This window comes from Leuresthes tenuis, unplaced genomic scaffold (assembly GCF_036924035.1).
Source record: "Leuresthes tenuis unplaced genomic scaffold, fLeuTen1.0.hap1 SCAF_21, whole genome shotgun sequence".
Lineage (NCBI taxonomy): Eukaryota > Metazoa > Chordata > Actinopteri > Atheriniformes > Atherinopsidae > Leuresthes > Leuresthes tenuis.
This window is the reverse complement of record NW_027325375.1, coordinates 18856873-18883471: the sequence shown is the minus strand read 5'-3', so window position 1 is coordinate 18883471 and position 26599 is coordinate 18856873. Positions and strand designations below refer to the sequence as shown.

At 43.4% G+C, this 26599-nt stretch overlaps 4 protein-coding genes across 5 annotated transcripts; all 4 read right to left on the bottom strand.

Annotated features, from left to right (window-relative positions):
- Positions 1-1581: 1581 nt before the first annotated feature.
- Positions 1582-9524, bottom strand: heatr6 (HEAT repeat containing 6). Its single transcript, XM_072375040.1, has 20 exons — positions 9224-9524; positions 8118-8225; positions 7895-8035; positions 7682-7797; positions 7362-7476; positions 7174-7275; positions 6915-7079; positions 6585-6829; positions 6287-6461; positions 5986-6192; positions 4980-5079; positions 4495-4883; positions 4287-4409; positions 4115-4201; positions 3867-4001; positions 3659-3781; positions 3455-3579; positions 2738-2834; positions 2414-2618; positions 1582-2227 (listed from the first exon to the last, which is right to left on the bottom strand). The coding sequence occupies exons 1-20, from the start codon at positions 9515-9517 to the stop codon at positions 1653-1655; spliced, it is 3627 nt and encodes a 1208-aa protein (XP_072231141.1). The 5' UTR covers positions 9518-9524; the 3' UTR covers positions 1582-1652.
- A 1021-nt stretch (positions 9525-10545) lies between these two features.
- On the bottom strand, positions 10546-12160 carry dynll2b (dynein, light chain, LC8-type 2b). The gene is made up of 3 exons (XM_072375302.1): positions 12055-12160; positions 11388-11528; positions 10546-11301 (listed from the first exon to the last, which is right to left on the bottom strand). Exons 2-3 carry the CDS (start codon positions 11517-11519, stop codon positions 11164-11166), a joined length of 270 nt encoding a protein of 89 aa, XP_072231403.1. The 5' UTR covers positions 11520-11528; positions 12055-12160; the 3' UTR covers positions 10546-11163.
- A 4771-nt stretch (positions 12161-16931) lies between these two features.
- srsf1b (serine and arginine rich splicing factor 1b) lies at positions 16932-20552 on the bottom strand. Of its 2 annotated transcripts, XR_011909339.1 has the most exons (5): positions 20140-20552; positions 19150-19370; positions 18883-19055; positions 17864-18561; positions 16932-17501 (listed from the first exon to the last, which is right to left on the bottom strand). XR_011909339.1 is itself a non-coding variant. In XM_072374663.1 (4 exons), the coding sequence occupies exons 1-4, from the start codon at positions 20328-20330 to the stop codon at positions 18370-18372; spliced, it is 777 nt and encodes a 258-aa protein (XP_072230764.1). In that variant the 5' UTR covers positions 20331-20552; the 3' UTR covers positions 16932-18369. The 2 variants fall into 2 exon arrangements, 1 of the variants encoding a protein (XP_072230764.1); XM_072374663.1 differs by having other exon boundaries at positions 16932-18561.
- Positions 20553-20979: 427 nt separating this feature from the next.
- Positions 20980-26000, bottom strand: pigs (phosphatidylinositol glycan anchor biosynthesis, class S). Its single transcript, XM_072375101.1, has 12 exons — positions 25959-26000; positions 24940-25079; positions 24730-24841; positions 24551-24640; positions 24351-24442; positions 23940-24180; positions 23695-23837; positions 23474-23588; positions 23213-23358; positions 22306-22406; positions 22015-22225; positions 20980-21593 (listed from the first exon to the last, which is right to left on the bottom strand). Exons 1-12 carry the CDS (start codon positions 25975-25977, stop codon positions 21315-21317), a joined length of 1689 nt encoding a protein of 562 aa, XP_072231202.1. The 5' UTR covers positions 25978-26000; the 3' UTR covers positions 20980-21314.
- Between the last annotated feature and the right edge of the window lie 599 nt (positions 26001-26599).

Here is a 26599-nt window from a genome sequence, read left to right as displayed (position 1 = left end):
TGATAAACGAGATGAAACAGTTTGAAAGGAGTCATTTTCAAGGTTTCCATTTTACACTTGTGTGGAGCTGTTAAAGGTGCTTGGCTTGTAGGTGCAAGAACTTGCCACAGTTCTTCTAGAGTTTTCGTTTAATCTAATCTAGTTTGTGCATATAAACAGAAAATGACTACATGAAGTTGATCTACGGGACTGGTGGTTGCACACAGCTCTATACCTTCAATGAAATTAAAGATGCCTCTCTAATGGTATGGCATGATGGACAGGAATCTTAACAGCTAAAATGTTGTTGTTTTTTTACATAATAGTGTATTTTATTTGAGATAGCAAATGAAAACTGCATCTCATTGTATGAATTTCAAGAAATGTCACGATACATTCTTCGCTTTTAGAAGAGTCAGGAAAAACAATATTGATACAGAGAAAAGGTGCTGCTTTCAAATAAAATGAAAAAAAGAAGGATAAATGAAGTATTTTTTCCATTTCATTTAAGCAATTAAAAAAAGCCTGTCCAACCTGTCGGTTATTGTTGATGTGGAACAATGGATAGGTGTCATGACTGGAATTTAATATATCAAAATGTGTTTCACATATCCACTATATTGCCAAAAATATTCACTCAGCCATCCAAATAATTAAATTCAGGTGTTCCAATCACTTCCACAGGTGTATAAATTCAAGCACCTAGGTATACAGACTGCTTCTGCAAACATTTGTGAAAGAACGGGTCGCCCTCAGGATCTCAGTGAATTCCAGCGTGGTACCGTGATAGGATGCCACCTCCAGTTGTGAAATTTCACTACAGACCTCCAAACTTCAGATTAGCTCAAGAATAGTACGTAGAGAGCTTCGTGGAATGGGTTTCCATGGCCGAGCAGCTGCATCCAAGCCATAGATCACCAATTGTGATGCAAAGCGTCGGATGTAGTGGTGCAAAGCATGCTGCCATTAGACTCTAGAGCCGTGGAGACGTGTTCTCTGGAGTGACGAATCACACTTCTCTATCTAGCATTGTGTCAAGTATAAAGTGTGGTGGAGGAGGGATTATGGTGTGGGGTTGTTTTTTCAGGAGCTGGGCTTGGCCCATTTAGTTCCAGTGAAAAGAACTCTGAATGCTTCAGCATACCAAGAGATTTTAGACCATTTCATTTTGTGGAAACAGTTTGGGGATGGTCCCTTCCTGTTCCAACATGACGGATGAACTTGACTGGCCTGCACAGAGTCCCGACCTCAACCCGATAGAACACCTTTGGGATGAATTAGAGCGGAGACTGCGAGCCAGGCCTAATATCAGTGTCTGACCTCACGAATGCGTTTTTGGAAGAATGGTAAAAAACTCCCATAAACACACTCCTAAACCTTGTGGAAAGCTTGCCCAGAAGAGTTTAAGCTGTTATAGCTTCAAAGTGTGAGCCGACGTCATATCAAACCCTATGGATTATGAATGGGATGTCACTTCAGTTCATATATGTATGTAACGGCAGATGAGTGAATACTTTTGGCAATATAGTGTACATAAAGTTTAATTATTTCTTAATCTATAAGCGATCACCGAGCTCGTCAACCGCGTCCTCGTGTTTCTCCTCCGACTGTCTGATCTGTCAAGATCTGTTTTTTTTTTCCAAACAGAATCCTAAATCTACAGATGTGCTTCTTCATGACTCTTCACATATCTTTAACAAATCTTCCAGGAACTTAACAACCTCCTTCTTTCCTTCCTCTCCTTTCGCGTCCTCTCCTTCAGCCTTCAGCCCCTTCAGTCTGGTCAGAGTCTGCTGAAGGCCAGCAATCCTTTGCTGAGGGTGGCAACTGCCCACCCCTGAGTCTCTTTCCTCATCTGCCTCTTCTTCTCCTCCTCCTTCCTCTGCTCTAAGGTACTTGATAAAATGCTCTTTGATGCTCCTTCCTTCTTCACTTGCGAGCGATGCCCCGAGGTCAGGCATGTCCTGTGCCTGGCTGACGGAGAGCAGGTGCAGGAGAGCTTGTGAGAGCGTGTGTCGCAGGCTGGCGCTGTAGCGGTACTCCAGGAAGTCATTCGTGTCTTCGCTGTTCTCAAGCGCTGTGGCCAGTGAATGCCACACACAGCTGAACCGCTTTGTGTCCCCGTAGCAACTGCGAGAGGCGGGAACCGCCAAGGCGGCGGCGGATTTGATCCGTACTTTAAAGTTCTTGCAGGAAGTGACAACTTCGCAGAGGGCAGAGAATGCGTCGTGAGACCATGGGGCCGATTCTGGTAGAAAGACACAGAAGCTAAATGTCAAATGTGTCACAAACACAACATTGATTTAAAAACTACAACTGAAGTCAGACAGAGCTGGAAACAAATTTAATCATGTTGTAAATTCCCTCATTTAGAAAGATAAGCTTCTTGGGAAAAGTTATCGCACTGATAAAAGCGCTCGGACTAAATACTTACCGAGGGGCAAGGCAGGGTTTCTGAAAGCATTTCCCAGTGCGTAACAGGCGTTCCACCTGACCTTCATAGTAGCTTCTAATTGGACAGTTTTAACCAGAGCACGAACGGCATCTTCCAGAGGGCGCTGGAATACCGACCGGGTCATCTGACTCTGACGCAGGAAGTGAAGCAGATTTCCAAGCGCTCTCACTGCATTACACTTGACCTGGAAGGGTTGAAGGAAGTAACTGTGTTCATTGGGATTATGCCTCATATTTGTTTGTTTTCCCATCCAGAAGCTTTGGAAATAACTCCTCTTGTGTCTCAAAGTATGGATATTCTCACCCTGTCTTTGTCAGCTGATGCTTTGGTGGCTGCCTGCAACATCTTGAGCAGAAGCATGTCTGACAACTCTTCCTGGAAATCCACACCGACACTCTGCCTGATTAAAGAGAGCGAAGATAAAACAGATTACAGACAATAAATCCCTTTAAATAGGCTGCAGTCAGTCTTGAAAGTCAGCAAAACCTTAAAAATATTTATATTTCTGCACAAAAAGGACCTAAATGTCATCAGATCTTCTCACAGATCCTTGAAGAAGAGGAAGAACAAACTATTATAGACCCCTCAGTTCCAGTAAAGAATTGTATAACAACCAGAAAGGAGCGGTTAAAGTGAGGAAACTCACCCATCCAGGAATGATTAGTTGGGAGTGGTGCAAAAAAAGGGGAGGCACACCACTCAAAGCAATGGTTCACATACTTTTGCTATTCAAAAATAACACTGGTACATATTTCTCAATAGATACATCAACAAGTGCAGTAGTTATGTTTGATTTGAGATGTTTTTTTTAAAGTTCTACTCAGAATCTTTGTGAAAACATGAAGACTTTTTATCATTTCTGCAAAAAATAGAGAATTTGGAGTTTCAATAAAAAACAGTAGATTATTCACTCTGCTCAACTGGAAACATTAAAATTTTTGCTCTTTAAATCTTAACATGGCATAAGTTAGTCAGTATTATACGTGAACTTCTTTAAGAAGTGTTAGATTTACTCCTTACATATTAACGGTAAGTGTGTCCGTGAGGTTTCCGAGGGACCAGGCGGCTCTGGCGCGGACATTCGTCGACCGATCATCCAGAGCGGCGAGAATAATGTTTGCCGTGTCTGCCACAAACATCACATCCTGAGAAGAAAACCAGGATCCGACATGTGATTGCTCCAACTCGACAAACATTCACTGCTCAGCCTAATCGTGGTCCTACCTCTCTCAAACAGGGGAACAGGATGTAGACTCCCAAAGCTCTGACAGCTGCTATCTTCACCAGATAGTTCTCGATGTAGGTCAGTCCCAGCAGCATGGTGATACACATCAGCTGCGTCTTTTCCTTAAGAACAGCATCGCGTATACAACCATGAGACTCGGTATTGGCTGGGCCAAACAGACAGGTGATCGTCTAAAGGGGAACTCACGGGCAGCTGGGCGAAGGCCTGCGGCAGGATGGAGGCGAGCGTGTCGCAGGCGCTCGCCTGCAGCGTGGGATGCTGTTCATTCTGCAGCGCTCCGTTTAGCGGCCCACTCAACACTTGCGACCAAAACTGCACCACCTGCGTCGTGTACACAGAGTGCACGTGAAATTCGAGCCATTAGAGATGTCATATTACTATAAAACAGCTTAAAAACAGCTCAATCTTGGTGCAACATAGAAATCTGTACTTACTTGGCTCATGGAGACCCTTGAGCTCTCAGGAACATTGGTCCCTGCTCTGTACTGCAGGATTATTCCTGTACCAAACTCCTCTAGTAGCTGATGAAACATCGGAGACGGAGATCTTAGCGCTCGTGTCATTTTAATTGATATTCATGCTTACACGTGCAGTTTGGAGCAGTACCTTTGCTCCGTGCAGTTGAATGGAAGGGTCTGTCTCCCCAAGGCAGCGAGCGCACACCTGCCCAATCTCACATAAACTCGCCTGAGTTAGAGAGAAGTAACCGCGCACCAGGTGAGACAGTACCTGCAAAAAAAAAGAAAAAAAAAGAAAAGAAGTCTTAGAATTTCTGTTTGGAGCTGTGATTTGTCGTTTTTAAATCACCCCTCACCTGTAGAGCTTCGAGGCGGACAGGAGACGGCTCTAAGGCCGTATTGCTTCCTGCTCCCTCGCTGTCCGATTGGTCCTCTCTGGGCTGAGTCACTCGCGACACACAGAGCCGCAGCAGCCACGGCGGGCTTCTGTCCTCCTCCGTCGGTGTGTGGGGAAGGTGGGGAGAGTGTGTGCGCGAGCTCAGCTCAGAGGGTGTCGCTGGTGTCCGAGCGGGCGACCCCACCCCGTTTCTCTGTCTCCAGCTGAGAGCGGTGTCCCGCGGCGTCACCGAGCCGGAGCCGCTGCTGTGGTCTGGCTGTTGAAGGAGAAGCTGCACCTCCGGGAGGGGAGCCTGAGTCGTCACTAGAGCCCCATACAGCTTCAGAACCGACACGCGCACATTCACATCTAAAGACAGAGCGGTGGTGCAATCAGAGGCAAACTTTACCGGCTTGCTCCCTTGGATCACGCGGCGGCATTTGAGTGAATTGACAACATACAGACCTCTGTTGCACACGTAAGACCGGATCTGCTTCCAGAGAAGGGTGAGCAAACCAGGTTTGAGCCGGTGATAGGGAGCATTGCTCACCAAGTAGGCAAGGCACTAAGAGAGGGGAGAAGGAGATATGGTGGGATTTCAGCACAATTTGTATGTATTCTCCTTTGAAGTCCAAGTTTGGTGTGTGTAACCTTCAGGTAATCCAGCAATAATTCAGATGATTAAAACTGTGTTAACTACTCATGGTAGATTATTTTCATAGGGCTGTAGCTCTTTATGGCTTCTAGCAGATGATTCATCGCCACCAGCTACCTCTCCATCTATCCAAAGTGTCACAAATGTGGCTCACCAGGTGCAATTTGAACCAAATCCAAACCAATTCATTCGGATTGGACTTTTTCAGACCTTTTTGGTTTGATCCAAACCAAATTTACAGGTTTGATGTCTCACTCGGACCACAGTCCTGCCCAGTCGCGTCCGACCCCCTTGTCCGACAAAAAGACGGGATCTTTCTCTGAATCGATTTGGGCTCGAGAGAAGAAACTCAAGAAGCTACGCAAGCTGAGAAAGACTATTGTCAGAACCTGAAGTAAAAAAAAAATAACAAAGACGAGTGACATGATATGACAGAAGTGGGGTGTAAGCAAATATTGTTTGAGATTTATGCTGCTGGTAGTTATGAGACTGAAATGTAATTATATTGGCAACTGAACTGTTTAACCCCCCCCCCCCCTCCTCACACCAACGACAGACCCACATTCATTCACAAATCAGTCAATATCAAGTACAAAGACATGTAGCCTACATAGGCAGTGTTGATTAAATGGACAGTTGTGTGAAAATTAAAGTAGACAATTCTAAACCAATACAAACCAAACTGCTTCTGGATTCTGGCTTAGATTTGTTCAATAAATAGTGTCCCTGTGTAATATGAAATGTGTTGCTGTTTATCCGAGATTGGACGTGGACACACACACACACACACAGAAGTAAAAGCTTCCATCACTGTACCTTTATGACCTGTGTGAGAGTTTGAGGGGAGGTCTCGGCTAGCAGAGCCAGACTGAGACCACAGTGCAGCTCTCCGATGGCAGTGGCCAGCGTGAAGGAGAAAGGCGTGTAAGATGTCCGAGGCGATGCTGTATCTTCAGCCACAGCCAGGAACTGACGGGAGCCATCCAATATGGCCGACAACACCTGAAGCGCACACAACCGCACCTCGAAGGGACAGAAAAGACACGGGTGTAGTAAATTATCCAATGCATCCTTCACATCGAGGAGAATTCTAACATGACTTAAGAGTATGTTGTACCTTTGGTGAAGGGTCTTTCAGAATAATGGTGAGGAGAGTAAGAGGCGCCGGTCTTCCAGTAGGGGAGTCGGGGATGAAAGAAGACCAGTATCCATACAGAGTCCTCTTCTCTACAGCTTTCACCACGGCTAACATACAGTGCAGCGCTCCCTGACGCACACGCCCGTGGTTCAGTCTGACAGGGCAAGAAAAAGCAGTTTAAGGATGTTTTAAGGGGTGGAAACAGGGGCATGACATGGATTTTGAACCTGGAAACACGTAAAGGGCCATACGTACTTGGGCATAACTTTCTCTGTACCTTAATTTGCTTTGTGCGTTTCCCTCTATGTCGGAAAACTCTGAGTCAGAACTGTTTAGCTTCCAGGACGGGTAAAGAAACAAGGCAGATGCTTTAGGCAGGGTCTCCCCTTCGCCTTTGCCTCCTCCTGCTCCTACTCTCTGAGGTCCAGGCACTGCCTCTTTATCCTCTTCCTCTCCATCATCTCCTCTGCTCTCCTCAGTTTTTGTCTTCTTCCCCTTTCCTTTGGATTTCCTCTTTTTATTCTTGAGAGAGACAAAATAACGTAAAAATGATTCCGACGAGATTCCCATTACAAGTGAGACCGAGAAAAATTAAACCTGGTCTCACTCTTGAGGCTTTCCCTGGCCCTGTGGAATCCTTTGCTGGTTCAGAAGATTTTGATGGTTCGACAGGTTTTGGTCCAGGCAGACCCTCGTACTGTGGAAGGGGCGCTGGGTAAAGCACAGCCGGCCACGCAGCACCGACACCTGGAGCTCCCTGGAACATCAGCCTCTATGCAATGCACGAGCAGGACTTTAAATTAACTTATCAAACACACAAAGTGTTTGTCAAGCAAAAAAATCAAGAATTTGAAATGATTTTCTACCTTAAGGACAGCCAGTACAGATCCAAGCTCCTCTCCTCCCCCAAATTTCCATTTCCCACCAGAGAGACAGAACTGAAGTCCCTTCAGCGCAGCGTGGACCACCTGCGCAGATGACACAAAGGTAAGTAGTCATCGTTCATCTACAAATAGTCTTTTATTCAATGAACTTTCAATGAAACGCTCGGTACCATGCAGTAGAAAAGCTCGTCGGTGTTGGGGGGTTTAGGTGACTGCAGCGTTTTCAGGAAGACTTCGAAACAAATGCTTCTGTACTGATCATCCAGAGGCGGCTGACCTGGAATCCTGCAGAGAAAAAGATGTTGTTTAAAAGATCAAAACAAGGAGCAACTTGGAGATCGAAAATAGAGAGAATATCCTTAACTGGGGATAAAAAGTAGTGTGTTTTTTTTCCCTCCACAATATTTCACAAGCAGATAAGTTGCATCTAATTTCGGTTGATGTTGACATGCCCACCTAATTAGCTGCTGGCTAATCTCAAAGAGCCTACCTGAGGCACATGTTGGCCATGCAGGTGAGAGCAACACGACGCAGCTCCATATTAGGCTGAGATGGCGAGCTATACTGCAGGAGCACTCCGTCTTCATCCAGTAAGTCACTGATATGCTGTGAATGAGAGGAATCTCAAAGTAAATGTTAAAAAAAAAAAAAAGAGGAAAGAGGCACGTTACAGCATCACAAAGTGGACGGAATAGATAATAACCTGGTGGCACTGGGGTCCATTCCCATACACTACTGTGGAGAGTGCCAAGAGGATATCCGAGTGTGTCCATGTACTGCACTTTTTCAGCGCAGCAGCAGTATAGTTCACCAACACGTCCAGTGTGTGTTCATCCATTATCACCTTCAAAACAAAGAGCAAGACAAATGTATTTGTTAGCGTATTTCAGAGGGTACGGAGAATAAGTTCGACTGCTGGTCGTTACCTTGAGCTGGTTGAGGAGATGATGCACCAGCTGGCAGAACTTGATGACTAAATGTTCTTGGGATAGCGGCACAAGAGAGCTGGCGTGTTTAAGCAGGATGCACACATCCTTAAATGGAAAATAAGAGGCTCAGCATACATTCCTTTTTATACATTTCACTTGACCTGCACCAAACAAACGTTCTGCCATTGCTTCTTTGTCACGATCACTAAATACCACTTTCATCCAGTCATCCACTGTCAGTGACTGCTTCTCTTCAGCATACTGTAACCAATTTTTCTCCATTCAGGTATCATTGATGGTTTACTTTGCGTTTTCTGGACTTTAATCCAGTTTCCTTCAGCGGGTTTTCTTCTTTACTTTGATGTCTTCACTGATGTAACAACGATGTTTCCCTTTTCCAACACTTCCCCATTTGGTTTGGACTTGCACCAAACTTTAGACAAAGCTGACGTGAGAACAGCCATCTTTTGACACTCCCAAGTTAAATGACCTTCTTGAAGGAGTTCTCTCAGTTTCCATTGACAGCTCTACTGCTGGGGGCATGTTTGCTGTAAATCAGCCTTGTGTAATGGCCCTCTGAGCTCTGCAAGTGCTCCGTTTTATCAGTTATTTGGAGCTATTTGTTTGAGAAATGCAAATTACAAGGTGATTCCATAACGTTTTCTTCTATTTGATCAAAAAAAAAAAAAAGAAGCAAAACCAATTACAACAATTTCAGCTAATATCATAACTGTCGTTGCTCAAAGCAAGAAACAAAACAACTAAATTAAAAAAACTGAATGTACAGCCTTCAAACATTGCTGGTCATTTTTGCCAGGGGTAGTAACGTTTCACAAGCTGCTAGTTGTTATGCTTCCAAGTGGTTTTCATGGTATTCTGTGCGCTGTTGCCAAGGTAGCACTAGGTGAAGGGTACCAGCTTGCCGGTCCCAAACAGGCTGGTTGGTAGGCAACAGGGGGTATGTGGACATATAGCAGTCCAGTATTCATTCATGCCACCTGTGGCAGCAAATCCAGAGGGAGTCCGTGAATCCGTCTCGTAAACACCCCTTGTTTGAGAGTAAGCTGAACAATGACAACAGGACCTAAATTAGTTACCGTTACCTCTGGTCGGACGTTGATATTGGGGTCGAAGGTTTTGTTGTAGTTCTCGGACAGCAGCTGGTCAAAAAGCTGGTTGAGCTCATCTTTCAGTTGGCCCGTGTCCGGTCGCAGGGCTCGGAGCTTTGCGGCGCAGCGGGAAAACTGCTCCTCAGCCTCCGACAAGGAGTCGAGCTGTGAACCGTCCGCTGCCAGCGGGGTGAACGGGGCGGCTTCGGCGGACAGAGCCACTTGGGGGAAAGAAGGAACATCACTCCGTCCAAAAACCGGCGCTAACACCCTGAGAGGAGACGCCATGTTTCCAAGCCCCGGAAGTAGTTTTCCTCGTTAAATGTCTTTCCTCTTCCTCAAGCTCAACGTCCATCAACGAGGCTCATCACTGCCCCCTTGCTGCGGAACCCGGAAATACAAACTGGGTTATAATTGAAAAAGTTGTTTAAATCCAGGCTTCTGGATCAGTTCTGATATGTGCAATTACATTTGGTTTTAATAAAGGGGATTAACTCTGTTGAATTTAAGAGTAACAGCAGCACCCACAAGTTCTTCACGGTATAATAATATGATAGATATGAGTGCCTGTTCTTAACAACCTCATTTAAATGTATAACCTTGAGAATACCTTTAATGAAAGAAGATATTCTTCAAAAAGTTACTCTTGCCAGCATGTACCCATTAGGATTTGTTTAACTGCCAAAATTCAACTGGATGGTCTCTTCCATTTTCAAGCCAGTCACTGAAAAAAAAAACCTGCCATCCCACAAAAGGCAAAAAGTCCAATTATAATTAGGCAGAAAACATCAGCAAGCTTAAAATATGCATCTTCTTATCTGAATCACTTTATTCAGTTGTGATATCAAATGCACTGTCCACACTTTACTGCCATGTGGAAAAAAAGCTGCTGCCATCCTTAAAGCACCAAAGATAAGACTTGTGTTTGAGAACATTACGCTTGGGTCGTAACTCTAACAAGTTCATTTTCATAGTGAATGACAAATTTTGTAGCGTTGTGAGCTTTTCTTTTACCATTAACTCATTCTCTGGGGAGGCTCTGAAATGTCCTATTTTAAACATCTTGATACAGTTTTAGGAATAGCTCATCCAAAGGCAGTTTTTTGGCATGCATCAGGTTAATTCATGATTAGAGGGCAATACTCTTGTTAAAAAAAAGGTTACAGCTGAACTTTTTGGTGGATTACAAAAAAAAAAATAAATAAATTTTGTGTACACAGACTGCAGTCCCCGAACGATCACATTCCATACAGGGAGCCACGCTTCAAAGCCAAGATATAATTAATCCGTGTAATGCAAACGACAGAGTGAACGCAAACATTTTGAACCAATTTAATGTCTTAAAGTTGGTTTGTGCTCATCATGTTTGAAGTGGATTGAAAATATCACAATGGCAGACAGCAAACTGAGTTACATTCCAGAGAAATGAAGCAGCAACGATGTAAATATCCACAACTCAAGTGTAAACAGGAATGTTCAAGCACATATAAACCCCTAAATCTCTCAGCATGTCTTACTTAGCCTTTATTAAGTACAAGCAACAGTCCATCAGTTGTCACTGGAAATTAAAAAGGCATAAAACAAAAACGCTGTTGCTTACTTTAATGCACTGAAAATAATTTATTTTACAACATATTCATGGGAAATAATCAACGAGTCTGCACGCATTTGTGCACAGCAAAAAACATCCAGAACTTATGAGCCATAACAAGAGTCTGTCAGATGTGCGAATGCTGACCGAGTGCGGCCACGTTCACATTAGCATTTTCTAAGAAGGATGGATCACCAGTCCAGACATGACTAGGGCACCGTCCACTGGTGCTGACGGCGTTACGGGTGGCACAAAGTGACTAAAGAAAGCGGGGGAACCAGGAGGTAGGCATGTCTGCGGAAAGGTGGCGGAGAGGTGGTACGGTGTGACACGGACAGGGGTTTCAGCCGGACTTGAAGAGCAGAATGGCCACTTGACCCAGGTAGAAGTAGATGAAATGCTTCGTCTCATGCGTTACGTAGCTGCCGAAGTTCCTCCCGACAATGCAATGCCATGTGGGGTTGTACTTCTTGTCAAACTCCTGCAGGGGAAGAGACCATCGTTGACAAAAGGCCTTTGAACAGATTTCAATGCATTCTTACCACCAACATAAGAGAGAAACAGTACCTTTTTGACATAGGCAGCAATGTCCTTCTCAATGTTGTACTTTTCCATCGCCTGCATGGCACAGTCCACGGCATCCTGCTGCATTTCATCAGACATATCTGCATTTTTGATCACCGCCTTCTTGTCAGACATGATGGCGTTCTGAGTGCAAGAGACAAACTCATTTAAAAACACTTCCCCCCCACACAAGTTGCAAGCAGTTAGCACCAAGGGAGACTTAAACCCATGACCAGATCACAGCTGACAACACTTGCTTAAATAAACGGAGCCATTTGCATTTTGAACTGAGGCTTTACATGGGACTGGCACCTCATCTAATGCGGTAGATGTAGACTGACAGGAGACCTGAATTTGACTGATCAGGTGTGCAAATGACCAAGTACTGCGAGTTTGACGCAAAAGGAGCATCCCACTACTGTCAAGTGCTTCTATGTTGAAATTGTTTTCTATAACTGCCAGCACTAGCTGAGGCAGTCGGGCTAGCAAACGAGGCAACAAAAAAAAAAAAAAAAAAGGGGGAAAGATATTAGCAGCTTCTCGGGGCAAATGGAGCAGCCTCGGGCGGTATGAGCAGCATGCAAGCTGCAAAGATCTTAGCCTCACCTGCGCACAGGCTCTTGTATCACACGCTGCAACACACAAGATTCAACCAGGAAATGACTCTTACCGTTTCTACGCGAAGTTTCAGTATGTAGAGGTGCACGTTTCGGGAGGCAGCACAGTTTTTGCTTCCTTTATGGATGGACGCGTGGAGTGTCTGCTCCTCCCTCCATGTCACAATCACCGCGCGATTGGCTCCGGTGAAGCCTCCACCCTGGTGACGGAGGTTTTTCACTTGCGGACAGTGCCCGCATCTTATTTCCACCCAGAATGCACCATTCCCACCCATTGTCTCCCACCCCCACCCCCTCGGACCAGGGCGTTATCGACGCAGCTGATCAGGTTGATTGATAGTATCGATCTGTAGAATTTCGGGAGTTTGCAGCTCATCCCGACCGAGAGAAAATTAAGACGAGGCCGTGTGAAGAAACTATCTATCTCAAGCAACATTTCACACGTGAAATGCTAAATGATGTGCAAACCACACCAAAATCATGCAAGAATAATGATTATTATTAAGTTGGTGAATCCACAACATAGCAAGCTCGATATACACTTATTTTTTTTAAATTAATTTCCACCAAAGATCTCAAATGCTATTTATTGACACTGTTACTGTAAACATTAAAGGCTAATAGAGTTTTTTTTCTCTCACTGCATTGAAACTCTTTAAAGAAGCATGAAGGAAAAACACGAGTAAGTGAAATATGATATGCACCTTACTGTTTTGACAACACTGTGTAAGAATTCAAGTTTTTAAGATTGATACAGTCGCCAAGTGTGTGCAGTTCATCTGCTCTGAAGATGAGAGGCTGTTGATCAGTGGCAGACAGATTATTGTTATCATCATTATTAGCTGGAGTTTTCCAAAGGTCACTCAGGCACAGGGACAAGAATGAGGAAACCTAATGAATCTCAGAAATATTCAATGTTCTTTTTTGACCAAATCTGCTCAGTAAGGACGTTTTGCACAATCATTTCTTTGGTTAAACCGAGAACAATTTGAGGACCTTTTGCACGAAAGGTGCAATGTTGATTCTAAAATGTCAACTCAGTCAAATATCTTCAATCAACAAGCATAACCTTGGTTGAAAGTAAATGAAAAAACAAACTCATTTGCAGTGCAGTTTGACTGGAAAACAGAAATGTCAGCTACTTAATGCAAATGTGAGTAAAATCTGAGAAATGAAATTACACATTATACACGACTCTGTTTCCACGACTACGGGTGGCTTTGAACTTTTTAAAATAACTTATTAACATTAAAGATGAAATTATTAGGTTTTATTTCATCACTACATTGTTTATCAAACATAGATGATTGAGATGATTATGTCAACACACAACTATACTGTTTCACAGCTGTTCAGTCAACTAGACTTCAGTTTGATTGGATTGTATTTGCACTGCAGATGACTGATGAACAAAAAGAAAAGTTTCGGATGAAAGATGTTGTTGATTCATTCATCTTCAAGAACACGGTTTGCTTTGTGTTACTTCCAACAGCCAAATTCAACACAATTCAGTTTGATCAAATTCATTACAATCCAACCAGTTGAGCACAAACACCTCAACACCAAGGAATACCTGAGTAAAAAAAAGGGAAGCACAAGTCAATGACAACAACATTTTCGTCTATATGCCTGGACAGTGAAGGAAGCACAGTGAGCGGAGGTGCACAACTGTGCACAAACTCTACCACTGTAATGGTACAGCTGTAAACATCAGCATAACATGCATCTTCTGTGTGTTGAGCTTCCTCAGAGTGGATGTGGAGGGGGCAGAGGAGGAGATGGTGGTGGTGGAGCTTTCCATAATCCCTGTATGTGACTGTTTATGTCATTTCAGCTTCCACTGGAAGGAAGACCAACCATGATGGGATATTATGAATCCATTTGAGGTACACATAAAACGCCTCCACAACAACTTTTTCTGTCGCCGGCCATGTCCACTTTGATGCAATTTAGGATAGAGAAGCTCACTGTATTTGTAGCAATCTTGTCCACAAACAGCATCTTCTGCATCTCCACAGGGTGATACTGGCACTAACTGACTGCTAACTACTAAACTAAAGTTAAGAAATACACTATAGGACAATTATACACCTAGTTGCTAGTTTTTTATTTGGACAAACCCAAATGTATTCTAAATAAATAGCTTTCATTGAAGGTTTTAACCTTCAATGAAAGCTAACCTTGGGACGAAACTTAGACATATTCAAGAATGTGGTTTGTGTTGCTTTTTAAATTAATTGCATCAGTAGTACTTTACTGTCGTGTCGAGGTGCCCAAAACAACCATAACAAGAAATGTGCAATGTTAAAAAATCTGGATTAAGCAGCATTTTACATGAGCGCTGCTGCTTGATCTAAGATCACACGAATTTCGACAGGGGCACTGAATGATTTAAATGTTTCACACTTCTGATTTGGAGACCATCAAACGAAACCTGAATTGATAACACACAAGATGGAAGACAGTCGTAGCCCATCTTTGGGTTCTGCGTCTCTCTCCGTGGTGCTGAAACAGCCAAAAAAGTTCACTCTTCAAGTGAAATTAAAACAGATGCACGCGCATCTTTACACAAAACATTGCGCTTGTAAGCATCACTAGTATTTGCACTATCACAGCTTTCGACCATTTTCTAATTCACCCAGCTCAAACAAATAATAGATGCAAACAACTCTGATTTATCATAGAGCAAAATTCAAAAACACTCGAGTCACTTTATGGTCAAATCCAATAAGAACTTTTTAAGCAGGTACTGGTAAAGTTATGAGTTTTAAAAAACAAACTGTATTTTCTTACACATGAATAAAAGACACAAAGACACAAATGACCGTGATGCTGTGCCAACAAAAGCATTAACAGGGACTCAAAGACGCCAAATCTAAGGTAAATATGTATTTAATGTAATTTGGGCAGGTACAGGACACTGCCTGCCGCGCAGAATGTTATCATATCCTTTTTTTATTCAACATTATCCATGCAGCAACGGAAAATACTCAAACTTACTGAACTTAAAACTTTTTTTTTTCAAATGAGTACATAAAACTGAATAGATCTCTATTGAAAAACAGTTTAGCAGCTCTGTAGAGCAGCACAGATGGAAAGAGGTACAAAAATGACAGCTTAAATTTCCATGTAAATACGAGTGAGCGCAGTCAGCTTTTATAGGTAGAAATGACAAGAGTGCACGTGGCAATCTTTATACAAAAGTTACCAAGGATTCTGTGGATTCTTTCACCAATACCACAATGTCACAATTGAATTATTAGTAGGTTTGCTCTAATTTATCAAGGTCTACTACTGTTATGAACCATTAAGGGGCCACTTGAGTGAGTATATGTACGAGATCAGATTGATATCCAAGTCTCTACCTTTAGTACTAAGATCAGGTAAATAGTCATAAGTCAGTGAGTCTTAGCTATTATTAATTGAGGGGATTTAATTTATAATCTGTCTTGACAGTCTCACTCTCTCATTTGTACACATCTCATTTCTCCACTCAGCACCTTTATTTGTGTCTTTGTCATGTCACCAATATGGCTCACTGATCAAGTCTAAAACGGGCAAAGAAGTAGTTGAATAGTTTAGGATTAGCTGTGGGTCCTTTCCCAACTCTTCAATCTATGATTAACTTGTAGAGATGATGGGAATACTTCTAGAATATCAAAGGGGGTGTCCTGGATCAGCAAAGTGGAGAAGTCTTTTTTTTATTTATTTATTTTTTTAAATCCTTAAATTTACAGAAGCCACACCCCAAAAAGGATTGTGATGACTGGCTAGATTCCCAGGGTATGCAAGTGGAGGATTTTCAATAATAAAAAAAAAATGTTGGCATGCTGAAAAAATGTGAATAAAACAATCATTTGCAAATCTCATTTAAATTTATTTAAAATAGAACATAGAAAACTTGGTGTGGGTTCATGCTTGTTCACCTTGAACATGATCCACAAATGCAGGTTAAAGCTCTAGTGAAAAAGAAGCCATTTGTGAACATGATCCACAAATACAGCTATCTTCGCTTAGCCAATTCTAAATGGACTGAAAACTCAGATGAATGGACATTGGAAATCGTGGAGGGTGTGTCCACTGAACTAAAGAGGAGAGGGACTTTCTGGCTTGTAACGAGCACTCAGTTCAAAAGTCTGAGCTTCCGAGTAGTCGAGGGTGCATTAGTGCCTATGGCACTGGAAACCTGCACATCTGGAAAGGCTCCATCAATGTTGAAAGGTATAAACAGGTTTTGGCGCAACATCCCTTCCAGGGGATGGTCCGTTTTTAGTGAAGGTCTTGCATATTTCAGCAAGACAATACAAGACTGCATACAGCATCCATTACAACAGTTGAGGCTTCATAGAAGAACAATCCAGGTGTGGGACTGGCCTGCCGTCCACATCTGTCACCAACTGAAAACATTTAGTGCACCATGAGAAGAAATAGATGACAAAAAGACCCAGAACCATTGAGCAGTTAGAACCCCGTATCAGAGCAGAATGGGACAACATTCCTGTAATTTGCAGTTCTTATTATTTCCGGCCATCACTCCACACTGATGATGTGTCCCACAAATAGACTCTGTCCTTCATTTGGTCACTTAGTGTCCTGTCAGTTTATCTACCCTTGGAATATTTTTTTAAAAACTGAAATTCAGAGGTCAACTTGTAGCCTTTATCAACACCCAAGTTGGAATCTCCTTCCTTTGTCTTATTTCCCCACCAGATAAGCTTAAAGCGGAACTGGAACCCACCCGTTTCCTCCCATTAGGTGCACTCTGCCCGACTCCATTTAAACCTGCGGCCAGTTTTACATCAATATGAATGTGTCGGCCAACCAGGAAATTTAGACCAAGCACTGCCTCAAATCGCCTAAATGCGCACGTCTGTGGTTTACTGCCAAACCTGTTTACTGTGAAGTACAGGGGAAGGAAAAACAAATCAACTTCAATGTTACTGAATGTTTTTATTAAAAGAGAATAAACCTTTGCAATATTGGAGATCATACCCAAGAAAATCAGAAACATCCACATCTGGAAAAACTGAAAAATCAAAAAAGGAAGGTACAAACCACATGAACGTCACATTCCCTGGTCGCTTCCCAGACCTCCCTCCCTCCCACCATCCGCTACTGTCAAAGGTTGCCCACTATTTACCACTCTCCTTACGTGTGTGGATCCATCCTGCACCTCCCAGCCCTCCTCCTGGTTCTGATCCAAGCTTTGCTCTTCTTTTTTAATTAATTTTTTTTCAAATTAAAAACTTGGGGAAAAAAATGGTTCCTCATTGTGCCGTCAGTAACTGTGTCTCAGAGGTCCAACGCAAAGTGGAAGAAACAATTTGGATAAGCCAATTTTGTCTTATTACCCTACTACAATGTTTCCAGTTTGCTGGGTTTTGTGGACAGGGCCAGGGTCGTGCTCCATGTATCCATCCTGAAGCCTAATCCTAATCCTGATCTGATCCTGAATCCTGATCCGGAACCGGAATGGGGGGACAATGAGCCCAGTCCAAACCTTCAGAATACCAGCAGAACCAAAGAGAAGGAGGCGAGTTAGAATCACACCTTCAGAAAATACTTTAAAGAAATGTCAATAAATGCATCTACCAGGGAGTTTACTTTGAGGGGAAACAAAAAAAAAAAAGGGGGGGGGAGAGAGACACCATCTACAATCAAGCCCAAATTTAATTTGAATACTAAGAGTTGTGAAAAAGCAAAATAACCTCAGGGTCTCCAAATACAACAAGCTTTACAGCATGTTACTGTAACATTCAACAACGGCACACTGTTGTAAAGTGAACGTTTAAAACAAACAAAATAAATTCACTAAAGCCTTAGAATGCAGATTTCACAGTGGACAAGGCACAGCCATCATACCATTGGTGCCACATTTGATTCCTCCTCCTCCTGTTTATCTTAACATGAACTGATTCCTCTCTTCCCATCCTATCCTGTTCCTCTGAACTCTACAGAGAAACACACAAGAAGGTCAAAGGACAGTTGTATAATGCTTGAGAGAAGTAAAAAATCTTTGCAAAAGGAACTAAAGCATTCAACCATGACAGTTAGAAGAAGAGAATTACAGAGATGAGAGGAAGGTGGACAGTAGAAAGAGTGTTTATGAGAAGAGGGGGAGGGGGGAAGGAAAGAAAGAAGCCACACTGGGTCATGAGGATAGACCGTCAGGTCTGCAAAAATGACAACAAAAAGAAAAAAAGTTTTAAAAAAAAAAAAGCAAAGCAAAGTGGAGGAAAAGGGCAACACAACAACACAACGGGGTGCACACAAGAGATAATCCTTGGTGAATACACAATTTGTCATGTGATGAGGACACTCTCTCTCCGGCTACACTCCAGTACACCATTGCTTCGCTTCGCCTCAATCTAAGTGCGAGAGCGGGAGCGGGAGCGTGAGCGGCGGGGCGAGTAACGAGGAGACGCTCTGCTGCGACGTGGGGAGTAGCTGCGAGAACGGCTCCTGCTCCGGCTTCGACTGCGGCTACGAGAGTGAGAGCGGCCGCCGTAGCTGGGGCTGCGAGGGCCATCCATCTTCACACGAATGTAGGCCGTCTCTCCCTAAACACAGACATGCAAACGCACAACAAACCCATTTGTTACCATGAATGAACTGCAACGCAGGACTCATGCAGGCACCCAAAAGTCTCCATGTTTGTTTCAGGTGAGTCATCAATCTTCTCTTAGTAAGCCCAGAGATGCCGCTGGATAAGTGATATGGTTACCTCCAGACTTAATACAGACACCTGAATTTGACCCATATGTGCCTAGAACTTAAAAGTATTTCCACACCAGACATCTATAGCATATAATATAGTATTCCTCATTTCTCCCAAATTAAGTCCCAGAGACACTCCTTCGTGGGCGTGATCTTTTACGTACCTCATGAGAGCGGAACTTGGTGTTATCCAGTTTACGCACAGCGTACGTCATGTCTTCTTTGCGCACAAACTCCACCACTCCAGTCCCGTCACGGAACACGTCAGCATAACATACGTCACCTGCCTCCCGCATGTGGTCCTTCAGGTCTTGCCAGCTACCGCTTGGGGGGAGACCTGACAGGAAAGACGATGACACGAGATTTAAAAAAAAAAAAGATAAGAAAGAAAAAACAATTGACAACCTACAAAAAAGGAAAACGTCACCCACCTGACACAACCACCCTGTTGTCTGAGCGTCGGGATGGGGGACCATACCTTCCCCTCGGGGGTCCCATTCCACCTCCTCCTCCACCACCACCCCCTCCTCCTCCACCACCGCCGCCACCACCACCACCTCCCCCTCCCCTTCCACTTCTAGGAAACTCCACACGCAGGCGGTAGCCATCATAATCATAACCATCTCTGCCGTACACAGCATCCTCCGCATCCCTGCAAAAATCAGACAATTAACAAGGTTATCAGGTGTGAAAGGTGATCATCAAGCACTGATCAGGTTTTGGTAGGCAGGTGATGCCATTATCCACACGTCCATTGTTAAATATTCATAACATACTTCTGAACTTTTGCTTCAACATCCTTTTCTTTTTATAATTCCTTTAGTAGAGACGTACCAAAGAAACAATCAGAGGAAACACCAAACGAAAAATAAACTGCGACACGTGATCTACAATGGGAGGTTAATGGGTCGCTGAAATTAGCACAAAAGCCTCTTAGTTCCAAAAGTGGATGCATACTGATCATCCATAACGACTACGTTTGCTTGAAAGTAGAAGCCTAATACCAACCTAGCAGCCAAGTAGATTTGTATTTATGGATCATATAAAAGTCAGCTATTTGCTACTGGCGCAGGAAATGGATGCAAAACAAAGAAAAGCAGGCTTGTTTGCAGGCACCACAACTTATATTCAGGTGCCAGATAATAGGGCACACCCCATTAGCAGGCCTCACGGAACGCAGACAAAACACCCCCCCTCTAAGCGGGATAAATTTGAAACAGAACCACATCCAACACCCACCAAACAGACTGAACTAGAGTCACATCATCTCCCAAAAAAAAGTCACGAAGTTGTGAACAGGTTATGGATAATAGATTGGGAGCTAAATGAATGCATCTATAGCTTAACTTGTGAAACCAGCGTGGTGGTGTAGCCGGCTAATTGTGCAGATAGCCGAGACGTGGCGGGGCACTGAAGCTCACCTCGGGTCCTCGAACTGCACGAAGGCAAACGGCGGTCCTCCTCGGCGGTTTTTCAGATCAATATCACGAATGGCTCCGTACTTGTAAAATAAATCTTCGACGTCTTTAGAGCGGATATCTGGGGGCAGGTTCCCCACGTATATCCGACAGTCGTTGCTACCCGCGGGTCCTCGAACAACTCCAGCAGACATGATAGCGCAAACCGAGCTAGCGTTAACAAAGATGGAAGCTCTCGCGCTTTTAAGCACACTTTAGCTCCTGCAAAAAATATGAAAACTAAAGCGAACAATGTTACGTTTACGCTGCGGCTCGATCGAAGCAGAGAAACAAAAGGGTAGCTGTCCAAACAGTAAGATAAACTGTAACTGGAGTTGTAAGACACGGCTGCGACTAGCGCCTCCTTCTTCGTCTTCTTCTTCTTCGGTGTGAAACAATAGATAGTTAGCTTTAAGCTAAGCATAGCGCCATCTACTGGCATGATAGGGTTTGACTCTTGAACGTGAAAACAACCGTTGATAAAACAATTACGTTAAATCCATTTAGCTATTTTCTCAAACTGATCTGTAATCAATGTAAATACTATAAGTAAATAAATGTAAAAACACGAGAACAATAAAATATATAATTACAAATATACAACAAATGTTGTACCATTGTACTATTCTTAAATGAGCTGGAAAATGTTTTAGCTCCTCACTTGAGAGACAGCTTCTTTTATTCCACATAAGTGGAATAAAAATGATTATATTCAGCAGTCATTGACTTAGCTTACAATGAAATATATAAAGTGTCATTTATTTTTCTTCTTGCTAACCAAAATAAAGTACTAAAGGCTAAACCTCGAGTTCCAACTTCATTCTTTATTTCTTAATAACTTACAATAAAAAGTGGATTTCAAAGATAAAACTTGCACCCATTTTCAAGAATTCAAGTTTTTAACTGTACAGTGTCAGACAGTTTCAGCAGTCATTCCATAAAATCTTAATTTTCATATGAAACAATAGAAAAAAAAGGAGAGAAAACATACACGACTGACTTGCAAACTCCATACCTCAGTGCTGTGTACCGACCTTTCTTATCGCTGACATCTGTACTTAAATTGCAAGGCCACAAAAAAAAAAAAACGTTCATAACATGCCTCTTGTTTCTCACACACCCCTCTCCTCGAGTGTCTCTCAGTCCTTTTTGGCTTGCTTTTCTCTGTATCTCTGCCTTGCCTCAGACGCTATTTTGAGAAGTGACAGCAGAATAGGCACACACATGGGCAGGAACAGCGGTATGTAGATTGCAAACTTCTGGTCATCGGGAAAGTACAGGAGGTGGAGAAGCGACGGGTCAAAGAATGCTTTCTCTGATGCCAGGATGGCCTCTTTGCTGTACTGCAGAGCAAAGCCGAGGTTCCCGGCCTCCAGCTCAGCCACAGCCAGCTGCAGAGACGTGACGGCGCTGGATACCTGAGTGACAGCGACGACCACCACAGGAGACATTACTCCCTCACAGTCAATTAAAAATAATCAATAATAGTTCAATGCTACCCAGATAATCAGCCTCATTTGCCTGACAACATGTTCTTGAGCGCAGACTTTTTGTATGGAGGATCCTGACCAATCAGTAGTGTGCTTCCTTCCTGTTCTGCCTTCCCATTTTATAGGGATACCTATGTGTTTAGGTGCATTTAACCTAATGTTAATGGATTCATAGAGCTTTTTTTGTTTGTTTGTTTCATAACAAAATGATTACAATCACCCTTAAATTGTAAAAAAAGAAGGGAGTCCGAAATTTACAGCCCTCATATAAAAAGGGGAACATTTAAACACCACCATGCAGGTGCAAATGGAGGCAACTTCGAAGCGCGTGTTTTAAATCCAACTTTACCTGTTGGGCAATGTTGTCATTAATAACAATGTTGCCTATCTGGTCCAGCAGCTGCGCCAGAGAGGTAATGGTAGTGGTGGCTGTTGCAACGTTTTCCACACTGCGACTCCACATGAGACGGTCCAGCTCCCAATCGGCTAACCCTGCACTGCCGCATGGCGCCACCAGGAAGCCGGGAGGGGAGGATGATGACTGCACGCCCAGCAACAGCCTGACGGGGCACGTAACAGGAAAAGTCACCCTGTGCGCACATGAAAAGGAAGTGCTGCCATAGCGTTGGTTAGCACATACCGGAGCTGCGCGAGGAAGACTCCCATGACTTTAGCCATATCGATGTTGATGTCAACAGGAAACTCAGCCTCTGGCCCATAGAAACTGTTAACATTATAAACCTGAAGAAACAGGAGTAAACGATTTTGTTCATATAACAACCAATATGTGGTGAACCATCATCTTTGAGGAAGTAATGGGGTTGGAGGAAAATCTGGAATGATTGTGATCGGAGATCACTTAAATGTTTGATGAAATCCAATCCAAGAGAATCATCCGTGGAACTCAAACCAGTGTTTAATAGTTGATTAGATTCTGGAGCAGCTGGAAAAAAGTTAATGTGGTCTGATGAGCCCAGATTTACTCAGTGAAAGAGAAGCGGCAGATGGATTGCAAATAGATTCTTCTTCTCTCTCCAATCATCAAGATAAGAGTTTGACAAAAATCCATCAAATTCCGCTTTAAAATAAATGCTGTCTTTGAATCAAGTCACAGTATCCTATCAAATGTATATTCAGGGAATCTGTAACTGATCTGCTTCTGGCTTATCCTACATTTGACGCAATTGCTTCGCTAAATTAGCCTCAGTTTGCACGAAAATGAGCTGAAGAGTCACCTACAGAGACAAGAATACAGGAGAACAACTACAGAGAGCAGCTGCAGCGTCCGTAGCTGTTCTCATCTCACAATGTTACACTTTTGTGTGTCATTAAAACTTTCCCTCCTAGGATCGCTGAAGTATCCCTACATCCATCATTTTAAACAAGCCTATAACACCAAACGTTTTACGTAGCGACTCCCTTTGGTATGTAGTTGAGATCTGTGACTCTGCAGAGCTTTTACATGCACAAAAAGCTGCATTATACAGTGAAGTATTGGGGGAAATCTTCTTTAAATGACCCTTTTTTTTGTTGTTAGATGTCCTTACCATAATTCCACCCCAACGGGGAGAGTGAAAGGCATTTGAGGGCACTTCCTGCTTCTTGTAGTCCTGGATGTAAAGGGGTGAACGGTAGGAATCCGGGACATACAGGAGAAAATTCAACACTGGGTTGGAAGACGCAGCGTTCGACCCTGGAAATGTAAGAACAACAACGATATCTTAAAAAGCTTCCAATGTAGGATTGTATAAAACAAAGCGTACCGCGTTCCTTCTTTGGGCTACTTTTGCAAAAGTTCGCTCATTTACCAAGTCTGGCCTCCACGGGGTTGATGACATGCGCGAGGCTGTCTGCGTTGAGTGTGTGGGCGTTGCGGCTGCTGTCGAAACGCGGGTTCACGCCGAGTATGGCATAGTGCAAGGTCTGAAAAACCAACGGATGCATGAACGGGAAGGCGCTGAGCGTCTTTTCATGACACTGCGGGTGCCGCACCTTCATAAATATCAGCGCACAGAGCTGCCGTTCGTACCTGAGAGTCGATACTAAAGTTGGCCACTGGGGACAGTTTTGTGAGCAAAGGCTGGATGTAGGCCTGCACAGCGCCCTCTATGTCCCAGTGTAGCCGGTGCGACTTTGGGTCGGGGTTCAGCAGGCTGAATGTTATCTCATAACCTGAAGTATAGATGAAAAGTGTTGACACACACCTGGACTGGAACAGAAATTAAGGGCAACTTCGTGGCTGAACGATAACGAAACAAACAAAAAACACCCAACCTGGGCTGGACTTGAAGGCTCTCATACTGTCAGCGATGCTCTCTTTGCTGCCAGGGTTGAACCGGACTCTGTCGCTGAGGGCAGCGGTGATGTCGGCGTGGCTGAAAGACATCACCTGCAGCACCTGTTTGATCCGAGGCTGCAGGTAAGCCAGCAACTGCTCCAGCGTCTTGCCTACTCTCATCTGAGCGCCAGCGCGCAGCAGGGCCGTCCGTCGCTGACCGACATACACATTCACATCCTGTGAGGCATGAAAGCACAGGACAGAACATTCACCCCATTCATTAAAGCATAAAGTTAAATAACATGCACTGAGAAAACAGCGAATAGAAGAAGAGTAGATGGTTGGCCAGACTATGCATTTTTTTCTAGTCAAATATACAGAAAATGATAACATATGAGGAGCTTAACCTCAGGCAGTAGTGTAGATGACTCCGGGATCACGTATACAACCAAAGAACCACATGGACTCTCACTGAGCATGTGCAGAGATAGATCTGCGTCTGCAAAAGAGCAAGAGCGACAGAGAGAAATGACCAGCTGTGACTTCAGTGAGATGACTGAATATCGACATGTGACATGCCAACAGCCGGATTTGACTGGCAGCTCACCTGCAGCAGTAGGCTTGTTCAGGGCGTCCTCCTCCATGACTGTAGCTGTTCGGTACCTTGTCTCATACCTGTACCTCAAAACTGTGTCCTCTGGAAAACAAAAGGATTGAAGAGAGAAGTGAACGTACGGGCTTCATATTTGGGAACTTAAAGGATCTTAAACTGCATTGATAAGTCACCATCTACTGCGCGGTCCTCATCCTGCGTCTGTGTCAACGGGACCTTCTTCTGCTGCTCGGGTGTCACGGTGCCTCGCGCAAACACAACCTCCACATCGGCGCTCAACTGGAGCTGCATAGCGGGAACAGAGAGAGGGAAAGCTCAAAAAAAGGGGGTAATGCATGCAGCACAAGACGGGAGTCAAGTAATCACCGGAGGTATGAGCAAACCTGCAGCTTGGCCAGTTCCCTTATTTGACTGACGGGCAACCAGGCGCGGTATGTTTCTGTGGTTCGCCACCACAGGGGGACGCCCACGATGACGACCACCACTGCTATGGACAGAGCAGCAAGCTGACCTCGTCTGCGCTCTGAGAGAAGCACAAAGATATGCAGACAAGGTTGTTGATAAAGTATGAAAAACGTTTGCTTATCGATGGTTCATAGACTTGGTTTTTTTAAATGTATTTACAGGGAAAACAAGTGAAGAACACAACTTTCCTATGAAGTATAGAATATACAGTAAGTATACTGTATATAGTATTTAATTCACTCGTATCATAGATGACGGACATAAGTGGCAAATGCTTAACATGTCGTGTTTAAAAATATAGTAGTTTTAATATAGTTTAAAAATAGATAACAAGTAACTGCAGATTAACTTTATTTTGGTCATCTAATTAATTGTTTTTACTCATCACTGCTGCTCTAAAAGTATCAGAACCTGCATCTGACAGCAGAATCTCTCTGACCTGAGCGCTGTTTGCGTCATCATATTCATGTTCTTTCTGTGAACATCGCTTTTCAGGTAATGACAAGGCCTCGAATACCTTAACTTAATTCAAAAGAGCAACAAATGATTGGTTCAGGTCTATAAAAAAAATAGAAGATGTTCTTATTATTTTTGCTTAAAACGGAACAAATACAGATGCTGGAAGTAGTACAGTGTGTGGCAGCAATCTTAACATAGGGTCTCTAATGTTGAACCGAATTATGCACTTGAGAACGTTACGAAAATAAAGATACTTCAGGTGTTTCTGCAGCATCTCTGGGAATCAAGCAGCAGCTACAGCTAGTTAGCAGTTAGCATCAGTGGGCTGTAACGTGATGAAAATCAACTGCCTCGAGCTGGAATCGAGACAACCTCTGCACCAGATTAATTCACCGTAAAACTTCCACAAAGCGAAGTGATCAACGCAATCTGAATTATGAAAATAATTTGGAAACAACTCGGGAATGAATCCACTCACCTACTTCCGTGGTGGCCATTTCTGTCAATGAACGGAGTGTGCTTGTTCATTATCGCCTCCGCGGTGGTACGTCACATGATCGGGACGGGGACAAATACTGCGATTCACTTTCGAATAGCTTTGCGGTTTATACACACTAGTACAGTTTAACAAAAACTTGAAAAATTTCATCATTTTAAACCATTTCTGTATTTATGACTGACACCAACGAAGAAAGACAAGAAAAGAAAATGTGAGGGGCACTGGCCGACGGCACACCCGACATCAAAATTAAACGCACATATACACAATGTGGGAATTCTGGGCGACCAGCGCCCCTTGTGGTAGTTTTGACCACTAACAGCTCACAGGACCTCCTGAGTACAAATTCACTTCATTATCGTGTATTTTGGCTATAAACACGTCATTGAAAAATAAAACTGTTTTGTGTTTTGCCGTTGTGTGGAGTCTAAAAAATACTAAATTGACAAAGTATTCACTAATTCACATGATTTTTCCCTTATTCAATTTGAATAGTTAGTTGGAGTTTGTCCTTCTTGTCTAATCAAATGTAGGAGACAAATCCTGGAGACAACATCTGGTAAAATAATCCATCATAGCAATGTAGAACTTAAAATAATAAATAAATAAAAAATGCCTTG